General features: G+C 49.5%; 1 protein-coding gene across 4 annotated transcripts in view; it reads left to right on the forward strand.

Moving 5' to 3' along the window:
- AIRE (autoimmune regulator) overlaps positions 1 to 13,304 on the forward strand; it is a 76,238-nt gene that overhangs the window by 18,308 nt on the left and 44,626 nt on the right. For 3 of the 4 annotated variants that reach the window (XM_075338653.1, XM_075338655.1, XM_075338654.1), the window contains exon 8: positions 10,871 to 10,921. The exons of the other annotated variant lie outside the window; for it this stretch is intronic. In XM_075338653.1, the coding sequence (XP_075194768.1) occupies positions 10,871 to 10,921 (51 nt within the window). The remainder of the gene's footprint in view (positions 1 to 10,870; positions 10,922 to 13,304) is intronic. 4 annotated transcript variants of the gene reach the window in all.

Raw genomic sequence — 13,304 nt, forward strand, 5'->3', positions numbered from 1 at the left:
ACTGACATATTTTTACTAACCCTAACCATCATTAAGACTTTTTTACATGATACTGGTTTGCATAGAAGAAGATTCTATATTTACGGAGTCCCCATTCGGGGTAGTATTTTACGGGTTTTGACCAAGGTCTATATACAGTTTGGCGTACTTTTCTGACCTATAACTGTAGGTGAAGAATTAAATATAGTGTAATTCTTTGACTTTGAGTGTGCAGCCTTTTATATAGTCATGGCCAAAAGTGTTGGTACCCTAGAAATTGTTTCAGAAAATGAAGTATTTCTTCCAGAAAATGATTGCAATTACACGTTTCTTCAGCGCTCTATTGGGAGACCCAGACGATTGGGGGTATAGCTACTGCCTCCGGAGGCCACACAAAGCACTACACTAAAAAGTGCAAGGCCCCTCCCCTTCTGGCTATACCCCCCCGTGGTATCACGGGTTCTCCAGTTTTCAAGCTTTGTGCGAAGGAGGTCAGACATCCACGCATAGCTCCACAGATTTTAGTCAGCAGTAGCTGCTGACTATTTCGGATGGAAGAAAAGAGGGCCCATATAGGGCCCCCAGCATGCTCCCTTCTCACCCGTGGATGGTGTTGTAAGGTTGAGGTACCTATTGCTGGTACGGAGGCTGGAGCCCACATGCTGCTTTCCTTCCACATCCCCCTGGGGGGCTCTGAGGAAGTGGGATCCTGCCGGCCTCAAAGCTCTGACGCCGGGCTCCATCCACAGACCCATTTGAACCTGCTGGATACGGAGCTGGAGTACCGTTCAGGGACATGGCCCTGCACCATTACAGGTACTCTGTGTCCCCGTACACACAGGCACAGCACACTCCAGACTTGCTGGGTGTGCTAGTGCGCCGGGGACAGTAAAGGGTTACAGTCACTGCAGCTTTGCTGAGTGACTTTGTGTATTGGGAACTACCGCGCCGGACGCTCCGGGAGCGGCGGCGCGGCTGGGACTTGTAGTTCGCCGGGGACTGGGCGCCGACCGCGCTTTTACGGCGGCGGCGCTTATAAATCCAGTCCCCGGCTTCTGCGGCCTAGTGCCGCTTCGTTCCCGCCCCCTCCCTGTCACTCAGGGAAGGGGACAGACGCTGAGCAATCAGCAGCGCCGAGGGCTTGAGCCTTATTTACATGCTCCAGCCCTCTCACTGCACACTGTCGGACGCCGGATTCCCGCTCTGACTTGGGGCACGCCCACGGCCCGCCCCTCCTCACACGAGCTGGGGAAGACGCCGGCAGCCATTACTGCAGTCCGAGCTCGGACTTTCGGCAACCAGGCAGGACGGTGGCGACCATACACCCGCTTATAGGCGGGCGGTAAGCGGCACACATAGTGCTGACCCCAATATATACTGCAGTGTGTACATGTGTATTTTAACGGCATAGGTCGCTATATGCCCGCTTGGAGAGCGACACATCAGCAGCAGGAAAGCAGGTGTGCTAAGGCACAGGCTTTCTAGGCTGCTTGTATTGCACGTACTGAAGTGTTCATTTGTGTTTATGCTTGTATGCTATACACTGCACTGTACAGTCGCTAGTCTTAGCTATATTCTCCTGGAATGGCTAGACTACAGCAGCAGAAAACCAAGGGTGCTGGGGCACAGGTTTTTTTCTATGCTGCTTGTATTGCATGGGCTGCAGTGTGCATTTGTACTTGTGCTTGTATGCTATACATTGCACTGTATGGTCACTCTTCTGGGCTATATTCCCCTAGATGACTAGTCGACAGCAGCAGAAGAGCAGAGGTGCCAGGGCACAGGCTTCTATGCTGCTTGTATTGCTTGTGCTGCAGTGTTCATTTGTACTTTATGCTTGTATGCTATACATTGCACTGTACGGTCACCAATCTTGGCTATATACTTCTAGATGGCTAGTCGGCAGCGGCAAAAAGGCAACACAGATTTTCAGTGCTGTTTTTACTACATGGGATGCTGTTCATGACACCGTCCCATTGTGTGCATGATCCCCTGTAGCACTTCGTCTGCCGGGGTCTCTAGCACTTCGTCTGCCGGGGTCTCTACTAGTCGTGGCCAAAGAAACCACCTGTCATCCCTGTCCAAGGACAGGGACGGAGTTGCAGTTTTGACAGATATATTGTCATAAGATAGAGACTTGCAGTCCAGACAGGCCATGGGCAATCTTCCTGACCAACCTCATTTGGAACGGGGGGGGTCCCAGGAGGACTCTCTGTATGATAAGGCAGCTCTCCAGGACTTTGATCCTGACATCGCTATCAATCCGGATACACCGGATGGTAACGCCATACGGAATGATCCTATAGCGTCCATCAATGGAAGGTTGGATCTTTCTCCCTCAGCTCCCCCAGTGGAGGAGTCAGCTTCACAGCAGGAGAAGTCCCTTTTCAGTATCTCAAACGGATATTGAGTATTTTTCTGGCCACGCTGACTTCAGAGAAGCAGTCCAGAAACACCACGCTTACCAGATAAGCGTCTTCTCCAAACGTTTTTAAGATACACGTTATCCCTTTTCCCCTGACGTGGTCAAGCGCTGGACCCAGGGTCCAAAGGTGGATTCTCCAATCTCCAGGCTTGCGTCTAGAGCCATAGTTGCACTGGAGATGGGGCTTCACTTAAAGATGCCATTCACAGACAGATGGACTCTGGTTGAAATCTGTCTAGGAGGCTATCGGCGTGTCGGTTGCTCCGGCATTCACAGCCGTATAGGCAACCTAACCTTTTCAGCTGTTCTTGCGCAGCTGGCCTTGAGCACATGTACATCTGTACCGCAGAGGCGTCCGTAACTCCGCAATGTCTGCACTGCGACTTACCCTATTAATGCTGTCCTAAAAGTACAGTCGAGGTTTCGGTCCTTCCCTAGCTCGGGCAGGTCCCAATTGTCCTCGTGCAAAAGGGCTACAAAACCTCAGACGGGCTCAGATTCCGGCCGGGCTCAATCACGCCCAAGGAAGGCAGCCGGAGGAACCGCTACCAAGGCGGTCTCCTCATGACTCTCAGCTCTCTCTCTCTCTCTCCGCATCCGCGGTTGATGGCAGACTCCCCCGCCTTTGGCGACATTTAGCTGCCACAGGTCACAGACCGGTGGGTGACGGACATTGTGCTCACGTGCACAGGACAGTGTTCTGTTCTCGTCCTCCGACTCCATTCTTCAGAACGGCCCCACCTCCCCACCGAGCAGATGCCCTGCTGCAGGCGGTGGACGCTCTAAGAGCAGAAGGAGTGGTGATCCCTGTCCCCCCTCAGGAACGAGGGCGAGGGTTTGTACTCCAATCTCTTTGTGGCTCCAAAAAAGGACGGCTCCTTCCGTCCTGTTCTGGACCTAAAACTGCTCAATAAGCATGCGAACGCCAGGCGGTTCCGGATGGAATCCCTCCGATCCGTCATTACCTCAATGTCTCGAGGAGACTTCCTTGCCTCAACAGACATCAAAGATGCCTATCTCCACGTGCCAATTGCTACGGAGCACCAACGTTTTCTACGTTTTTGTGATAGGAGACGACCATCTTCAGTTCGTAGCTCTGCCATTCGGTCTGGCGACAGCCCCACGGGTGTTCACCAAGGTCATGGCAGCAGTGGTAGCAGTCTTGCACTCTCAGGGACACCCGGTGATCCCTTACTTGGACGATCTACTTGTCAAAGCACCCTCCCTCGAGGCATGACAACGCAGCCTGAATGTTACGCTGGAGACTCTCCAGACTTTCGGGTGGATCATCAATTTGGCAAGGTCAAATCGGTCACCGACTCAATCACTAACGTATCTCGGCATGGAGTTCACACTCTATCAGCGATAGTGAAGCTTCCGCTGAACAAGCAGCGTTCACTGCAAACAGAGGTGCAGTCTCTCCTTCAAGGCCAGTCGCACCCCTTAAGGCGCCTCATGCACTTCCTAGGGAAGATGGTGGCAGCCATGGAGGCAGTTCCCTTTGCGCAGTTTCATCTGAGCCAACTGCAAGGGGACATTCTCCGCCAATGGGACGGGCAGTCAACCTCCCTGGACAGGAAAGTCTCCCTTTCCCAGACGGCCAAGGACTCTCTGCAATGGTGGCTTATTCCCACCTCATTGTCACAGTGAAGATCCTTCCTACCCCCATCCTGGGCAGTGGTCACGACAGATACGAGTCTGTCAGGGTGGGGAGCAGTTTGTCTCCGCCACAGGGCTCAGGGGACGTGGACTCAGCAGGAGTCCACCCTTCAGATCAATGTTCTGGAAATCGGGACAGGGTATCTTCCCCTACTAGCTTTCCAGCAGTGGCTAGAAAGAGAGCAGATCCGAATCCAGTCGGACAACTCCACAGCGGTGGCATACATCAACCACCAAGGAGGGACGCGCAGTCGGCAAGCCTTCCAGGAAGTCCGGCGAATCCTCATGTGGGTGGAGGACACAGCATCCACCATATCCGCAGTTCACATCCCGGGCGTAGAAAACTGGGAAGCAGACTTCCTCAGTCGCCAGGGTATGGACGCAGGGGAATGGTCCCTTCACCCGGACGTGTTTCAGGAAATCTGTCGCCGCTGGGGGGTGCCGGACGTCGACCTAATGGCGTCTCGGCACAACAACAAGGTCCCGGCATTTATGGCACGATCGCGCGATCACAGAGCTCTGGCGGCAGACGCCTTAGTGCAAGATTGGTCGCAGTTCCGGCTCACATATGTGTTTCCACCTCTGGCACTCTTGCCCAGAGTACTGCGCAAAAAATCAGATCCGATTGCAGCCGCGTCATACTCGTCGCCCCAGACTGGCCGAGGAGATCGTGGTACCCGGATCTGTGGCATTTCACGGTCGGCCGACCGTGGTCACTACCAGGCTGGCCAGACTTACTGTCCCAAGGGCCGTTTTTCCATCGGAATTCTGCGGCCCTGAACCTGACTGTGTGGCCATTGAGTCCTGGATCCTAGCGTCTTCAGGATTATCCCAAGGGGTCGTTGCCACCATGAAACAGGCTAGGAAGTCCACCTCTGCTAAGATCTACCACAGAACGTGGAAGATTTCCTTAACCTGGTGCTCGGCTCAGGGAGTGTCTCCCTGGCCATTTGCATTGCCTACTTTTCTTTCCTTCCTGCAATCGGGGTTAGAAAAGGGCTTGTCGCTCGGCTTCCTTAAGGGGGAAGTCTCGGCACTATCCGTGTTTTTTCAGAAGCGTCTAGCACGTCTTTCTAAGGTGCGCACGTTCCTACAGGGGGTCTGTCATATCGTACCCCCGTACAAGCGGCCGTTAGATCCATGGGATCTCAACAGGGTATTAGTTGCTCTCCAGAAGCCGCCTTTCGAGCCTCTGAAGGAAGTTTCCTTTCTCGCCTGTCACAGAAGGTGGCGTTTCTCGTTGCGATCACATCGCTTCGGCGAGTGTCTGAGCTGGCAGCTCTGTCATCCAAGGCTCCCTTCCTGGTGTTCCACCAGGACAAGGTAGTGCTGCGCCCCATTCCGGAGTTTCTCCCTAAGGTCGTATCCTCATTTCATCTTAATCAGGATATATCCTTGCCTTCCTTTTGTCCTCATCCGGTTCACCGGTATGAAAAGGACTTACGTTTGTTAGATCTGGTGAGAGCACTCAGACTCTACATTTCCCGCACGGCGCCCATGCGCCGTTCCGATGCACTTTTTGTCCTTGTCGCTGGTCCGCGCAAGGGGTTGCAGGCTTATAAAGCCACCCTGGCTCGATGGATCAAAGAACCAATTCTAGAGGCCTACCGTTCTGCGGGGCTTCCGGTTCCTTCAGGGCTAAAAGCCCACTCAACCAGAGCCGTGGGTGCGTCCTGGGCATTACGACACCAGGCTTCGGCTCAACAAGTGTACCAGGCAGCTACCTGGTCCAGTCTGCACACTTTCACCAAGCATTATCAGGTGCATACCTATGCTTCGGCGGATGCCAGCTTAGGTAGAAGAGTCCTGCAGGCGGCAGTGACACCCCCGTAGGGGAGGGCTGTTTTGCAGCCCTAACATGAGGTATTTCTTTACCCACCCAGGGACAGCTTTTGGACGTCCCAATCGTCTGGGTCTCCCAATAGAGCGCTGAAGAAGAAGGGAATTTTGTTACTTACCGTAAATTCCTTTTCTTCTAGCTCTTATTGGGAGACCCAGCACCCGCCCTGTTGTCCTTCGGGATGTTTTTGTTGTTTGCGGGTACACATGTTGTTCATGTTGAACGGTTTTTCAGTTCTCCGATGTTACTCGGAGTTAATTTGTTTAAACCAGTTATTGGCTTTCCTCCTTCTTGCTTTGGCACTAAAACTGGAGAACCCGTGATACCACGGGGGGGTATAGCCAGAAGGGGAGGGGCCTTGCACTTTTTAGTGTAGTGCTTTGTGTGGCCTCCGGAGGCAGTAGCTATACCCCCAATCGTCTGGGTCTCCCAATAAGAGCTAGAAGAAAAGGAATTTACGGTAAGTAACAAAATTCCCTTCTTTGTTATACACTTGTTTATTACCTTTGTTTGTTTTGAAACAACACTAAACAATTTGAGGGAATAAAAGGGCAAATTTGACAGAATTGTACACAAAACCCCCCAAAATGGGCTGGACAAAATTGTTGGCACCTTTCCAAAATTGTGGTTGTGTCAAGCATGTGGTACTCATTCAAACTCACCTGTGTCAAGTAACAGGTTAGGCAATATGAAAATCACAGCTGAAACCATATAAAAAGGGTTGACTCAAATCTTTGCATTGTGTGCCTGTGTGTGCCACACTAAGCATGGAGAACAGAAAAAGGAGAAGAGACCTGTCTGAAGACTTGAGAACCAACATTGGTTGAAAAATATCAACAGTCTCAAGGTTGCAAGTCCATCTCCAGAGATCTTGATGTTCCTTTGTCCAAGGTGCGCAACATAATCAAAAAGTTGACAACCAATGGCACTGTAGCTAATCTTCCTGGATGTGGACAGCAGAGAAAAACTGATTAAAGGTTGCAAAGCAGAATAATCCAGATGATGGATAAGCAGCCCAAATCAAGTTCCACGAAATTCAAGCTGTCCTGCAGGTTCAGGATGCATCAGTGTAAGCACAAACTATTTGTCAAGATTTTAATTAAATGACATGCTATGTCAGGAGACCCAGGAGGATCCCACTGCTGACACAGACATAAAAAGCTAGACTTCAGTTTGCCAAAATGTACATAAGTATGCTAAAATCTTTCTGAGAAAGTGTCTTGTGGACAGATGACACCAAGATAGAGCTTTTTGTAAAGCATGTCATTCAACTGTTTACCAAAAACAGAATGAGGCCTACAAAGAAAAGAACACAGTACCTACAGTCAAATATAGTGGAGGTTCAAATATGTTTTGCTGCCTCTGGCACTAGGTGTCTTGATTGTGTGCAAGGCTTCATGAAATCTGAAGATTACCAAAGGATTGTAGGTTGCAATGTAATGCCCAGTGTCAGAAAACTGGGTTTGCATCCTAGGTCATGGCTCTTCCAGCAGGACAATGAACCCAAACATACTTCAAGAAGACCTCAGAAATCGATGGAAACAAAGCACTGTAAATTTCTGAAATGACAAGCAATGAGTTTGGATCAAAATGCCATTGCACGCCTGTGGAGAGATCTTAAAATTGATGTTAGGAGAAGGCGCCTTCAAATATCAGAGACCTGGAACAGTATACAAAGGAAGAGTACCCCAAAATTCCAGTTGAGAGGTGTAAGAAGCTTGTTGATGGCTATAGGAAGTGATTAAGGCTATAGGAAGTGATTAATTGCAGTTATTTATTTCAAAGGGTGTGCAACTAAATATTAAGTTGAGGGTGTCAACAATTTTGTCCCTTCTATTTTTGGAATGTTATATGAAAATTCTGTCCAATTGACTTTTTTTTCCAGTTTGTTTGTGTTCATTTTCTGGGAGAAATACCTCATTTTCTGGAACTATTTAAAGGGTGCCAACACTTTCAGCTATGACTTTATGTATAGTATGTGACACTTTCTTGCATTCAATGTCTTTTACATGTATTTACATACAGTACAATCACGCGGCGTGCAGCCTGGCCCTGATTTATCAAGACGGGCACTTTGTACGCCAGTTTTGATGAAGTGTTTGCTGTTTAAGATGGACCAAATTCATGAATATACCTCTTAATAAATTTGGCACATCTTTCAACTGCCATGCACTACGGCAAGTAACGTTACTGCAGTCAGGAGGATATAAAGTACACTAGAAGGTGGCCCGATTCTACGCATCGGGTATTCTAGAATTTACGTATTGTGTAGTTCATGTATGATTTTTGTTATATATATATATAGATGTTGTTGTGTGTAGTTACCAAGTGTTTGTGTAGGGCGCTGTACATGTTCTGAGTGTCGCGGGGGGTGAGAGCGGTGTTGTATGTGTGTTGCGTGTGTTGCGTTGTTTGTGGAGCGCTGTGTGTCTGTAGCGTTGTGTGTGTGTGTGTGTGTTGTGCGGTTTGTGTGGGTGTGGTGTGTTTTGGGGGGAGGTATGTTTTGAGCAATGTGTGTGTTGTGCAGTATGTGCGTATATTTGTGTGTGCAGCGTTGTCTGTGTGGGTGTCTGTGTAGGGCGTTGTTTGTGATTCCTAGTGTGTGTGTGTTGTGCAGTGCGCGTGTGTGTGTGTGTTGGGGGGAGGTGTGCACGTCCCATCGTGCTCCACCCGCCATGCTGCGCACTTGCAAACGTGCTCCATCCGCCATGCTGCGCACTCCTAAACGTGCTCCATCCGCCATGCTGCGCACTCCCAAACGTGGTCCATCCGCCATGCTGCGCACTTCTAAACGTGCTCCATCCGCCATGCTGCGCACTCCCAAACGTGCTCCATCCGCCATACTGCGCACTCCCGATCGTGCACCATCCGGCATGCTGCGCACTCCCAAACGTGCTCCATCCGCCATGCTGCGCACTCCCAAACGTGCTCCATCCGCCATGCTGCGCATTCTCAAACGTGCTCCATCCGCCATGCTGCGCACTCCCAAACGTGCTCCAGTGCGCAGTATGGCGGATGGAGCACGTTTGGGAGTGCGCAGCATGGCGGATGGAGCACGTTTGGGAGTGCGCAGCATGGCGGATGGACCACGTTTGGGAGTGCGCAGCATGGCGGATGGACCACGTTTGGGAGTGCGCAGCATGGGGGATGCAGCACGATGGGGAGTGCGCAGTATGGCGGATGGAGCACGTTTGCTCAGCCTCTCTCCTTCCAGCCTCCCTCAGCATCAGCCTCCCCTCCTCAGCCTTCCTGAGGATCAGCCTCTCTCGTCCCAGCCTCCTTCCTCCCAGCGTTCCCATCCCAGCCTCCTTCAGCATCAGCATTCCCCTCTTCCCCATGATCAGCCTCTCTGCTCCCAGCCTCCTCCAGCACGGCCTGGTCCTCTGCCGACACTCACACACCCGATCGCATCCACTCACACACACACCCGATCGCATCCACTCACACACACACCCGATCGCATCCACTCACACACACACCCGATCGCATCCACTCACACACACACCCGATCGCATCAACTCACACACACACCCGATCGCATACACTCACACACACCCGATCGCATACACTCACACACACCCGATCGCATACACTCACACACACCCGATCGCATCCACTCACACACACCCGATCGCATCCACTCACACACACCCGATCGCATCCACTCACACACACCCGATCGCATCCACTCACACACACCCGATCGCATCCACTCACACACACAGACACTGACGATATCGCACTTACGCGCTCATACTCACAACATCCGGGGATATCACATGCTTCTGGCCATGTGATCCTCCGTCAGGTCCTGGAAGATCACAACAGCACATTTTCGCCGCCGAGAAGCAAGCGATATCCCAGGATGTTGTGAGTATGTGGATGCGATGTGAGGTGTGTGTGAGGTGTGTGTGAGGTGTGTGTAAGAGTGAGTGTGAGTGTGATCTGATGTGTGTGTATGTTTGTGTGTGTGCGTGTGGATCTTCTGGCGCAGCAGGACCTTGATGGGCTTGATACCAACGTATCCACACCACTCCCACCACTGCCGTGCGAGCGGGGGCCGGGGGGGGGAGGGGGGGGGGAGGGAGTACAGTACTCACCTCCGTGACAGCGCTTGTAACCATGCGAGCATGGTTAGCAACGTATCCACACCAGTCCTGTGCGAGCGGGGGCGGGGGCGGGGGGGGAGGGGGGGGGTGGGCAGGGAGTACCGTACTCACCTCCGTGACAGCCGTGTCAGTTCGAGAAATGCGCGGGAGGAGGGAGGGGGTGGGGCCAGAGCTAACGTGCATTGCGTGAGGGGGGCGGGGCGTGGCGTGGCCGAATTGCCAATGCCTGCAGGGTGCCGGGGCGAGAGGCCAATCTGTGGGGGGGGCGGAGCCTGGGCGAGCGGCTGGCCAATCCGTGTGGGGGCGCAGCCTGGGCGAGCGGCCAATCCGTGGGGGGGGGGCGGGGCCATGGCGAGCCCAGCGGCCAATCAGCTTTGTGTCACCGTAAGGACACAATTTTGGAGCATGACAGACAGACAGACAGATAGACAGACAGACAGACAGACAGACAGACAGAATAAGGCAATTATATATATAGATTCCATTTAAAATTTACAACACTTTTCTACAATTTAGGGCATGCCCCATCAGGTAACGCTCTGTTCAGTTACTAAATTGGCAGACCTGTGTCAGGACTGATGTAAAAACGAAAAAAGTCCCAATCTTTTTTTTGTAATTACGAGTTGGGCAAAAAATTGCAATATTTAATCTAGTTTTATGCCAGAAAACTGGCAAAAATTATCTCTGAAAGATCATTGTCCATTGCCTCCTTGATTCAGAATACTACCCTTTGTATATTTGTCACAAGGAGGCCTGGATTGCATCAATGCATAGAAGGAATCTTCAGATAGCTTTATATTTATATGTCCTGTAGAAAAACACTGGGAAATAAATGTGCTCTTTTTCACATTTCGTCAGACTGGCACTGTGTCTCCTTCCCTCCGTGCATCAGAACTGTCACATCATCAGGTCTGTGTAACATTACTTTTAACTTGCTTGAGCAAATTCCTTCTAAAGTTTCTACTACATTTTTCCTCCACATTGCTTTGTATTGCTGAAATGTAAATATAAAAATTATCCGATTATCCGAGTTTAGTATCGCCATAATTGTATTGACTTGGAAAATGGCGACACAAGCATGCAGTTAGGTCCAGAAATATTTGGACAGTGACACAAGTTTTGTTATTTTAGCTGTTTACAAAAACATGTTCAGAAATACAATTATATATATAATATGGGCTGAAAGTGCACACTCCCAGCTGCAATATGAGAGTTTTCACATCCAAATCGGAGAAAGGGTTTAGGAATCATAGCTCTGTAATGCATAGCCTCCTCTTTTTAAAGGGACCAAAAGTAATTGGACAAGGGACTCTAAGGGATGCAATTAACTCTGAAGGCATCTCCCTCATTAACCTGTAATCAATGAAGTAGTTAAAAGGTCTGGAGTTGATTACAGGTGTGTGGTTTTGCATTTGGAAGCTGTTGCTGTGACCAGACAACATGCGGTCTAAGGAACTCTCAATTGAGGTGAAGCAGAACATCCTGAGGCTGAAAAAAAAGAAAAAATCCATCAGAGAGATAGCAGACATGCTTGGAGTAGCAAAATCAACAGTCGGGTACATTCTGAGAAAAAAGGAATTAACTGGTGAGCTTGGGAACTCAAAAAGGCCTGGGCATCCATGGATGACAACAGTGGTGGATGATCGCCGCATACTTTCTTTGGTGAAGAAGAACCCGTTCACAACATCAACTGAAGTCCAGAACACTCTCAGTGAAGTAGGTGTATCTGTCTCTAAGTCAACAGTAAAGAGAAGACTCCATGAAAGTAAATACAAAGGGTTCACATCTAGATGCAAACCATTCATCAATTCCAAAAATAGACAGGCCAGAGTTAAATTTGCTGAAAAACACCTCAGGAAGCCAGCTCAGTTCTGGAAAAGTATTCTATGGACAGATGAGACAAAGATCAACCTGTACCAGAATGATGGGAAGAAAAAAGTTTGGAGAAGAAAGGCAACGGCACATGATCCAAGGCACACCACATCCTCTGTAAAACATGGTGGAGGCAACGTGATGGCATGGGCATGCATGACTTTCAATGGCACTGGGTCACTTGTGTTTATTGATGACATAACAGCAGACAAGAGTAGCCGGATGAATTCTGAAGTGTACCGGGATATACTTTCAGCCCAGATTCAGCCAAATGCCGCAAAGTTGATCGGACGGCGCTTCATAGTACAGATGGACAATGACCCCAAGCATACAGCCAAAGCTACCCAGGAGTTCATGAGTGCAAAAAAGTGGAACATTCTGCAATGGCCAAGTCAATCACCAGATCTTAACCCAATTGAGCATGCATTTCACTTGCTCAAATCCAGACTTAAGACGGAAAGACCCACAAACAAGCAAGACCTGAAGGCTGCGGCTGTAAAGGCCTGGCAAAGCATTAAGAAGGAGGAAACCCAGCGTTTGGTGATGTCCATGGGTTCCAGACTTAAGGCAGTGATTGCCTCCAAAGGATTCGCAACAAAATATTGAAAATAAAAATATTTTGTTTGGGTTTGGTTTATTTGTCCAATTACTTTTGACCTCCTAAAATGTGGAGTGTTTGTAAAGAAACGTGTACAATTCCTACAATTTCTATCAGATATTTTTGTTCAAACCTTCAAATTAAATGTTACAATCTGCACTTGAATTCTGTTGTAGAGGTTTCATTTCAAATCCAATGTGGTGGCATGCAGAGCCCAACTCGCGAAAATTGTGTCACTGTCCAAATATTTCTGGACCTAACTGTATACTGTAATACATATAGTACAGACCAAAAGTTTGGACACACCTTCTCATTCAAAGAGTTTTCTTTATTATCATGACTCTGAAAATTGTAGATTCACATTGAATTCATCAAAACTATGAATTAACACATGTGGAATGAAATACTTAACAAAAAAGTGTGAAACAACTGAAAATATGTCTTATATTCTAGGTTCTTCAAAGTAGCCACCTTTTGCTTTGAGTACTGCTTTGCACACTCTTGGCATTCTCTTGATGATCTTCAAGAGGTAGTCACTGGAAATGGTCTTCCAACAGTCTTGAAGGAGTTCCTAAAGATGCTTAGCACTTGTTGGCCCTTTTGCCTTCACTTTGCAGTCCAGCTCACCCCAAACCATCTCGATTGAGTTCAGGTCTGGTGACTGTGGAGGCCAGGTCATCTGGCATAGCACCCCATCACTCTCCTTCTTAGGCAAATAGCCCTTACACAGCCTGGAGGTGTGTTTGGGGTCATTGTCCTGTTGAAAAATAAATGATGGTCCAACTATATGCAAACAGGATGGTATAGCATGCACCTGCAAGA

This window comes from Anomaloglossus baeobatrachus, chromosome 3, assembly GCF_048569485.1.
Source record: "Anomaloglossus baeobatrachus isolate aAnoBae1 chromosome 3, aAnoBae1.hap1, whole genome shotgun sequence".
Lineage (NCBI taxonomy): Eukaryota > Metazoa > Chordata > Amphibia > Anura > Aromobatidae > Anomaloglossus > Anomaloglossus baeobatrachus.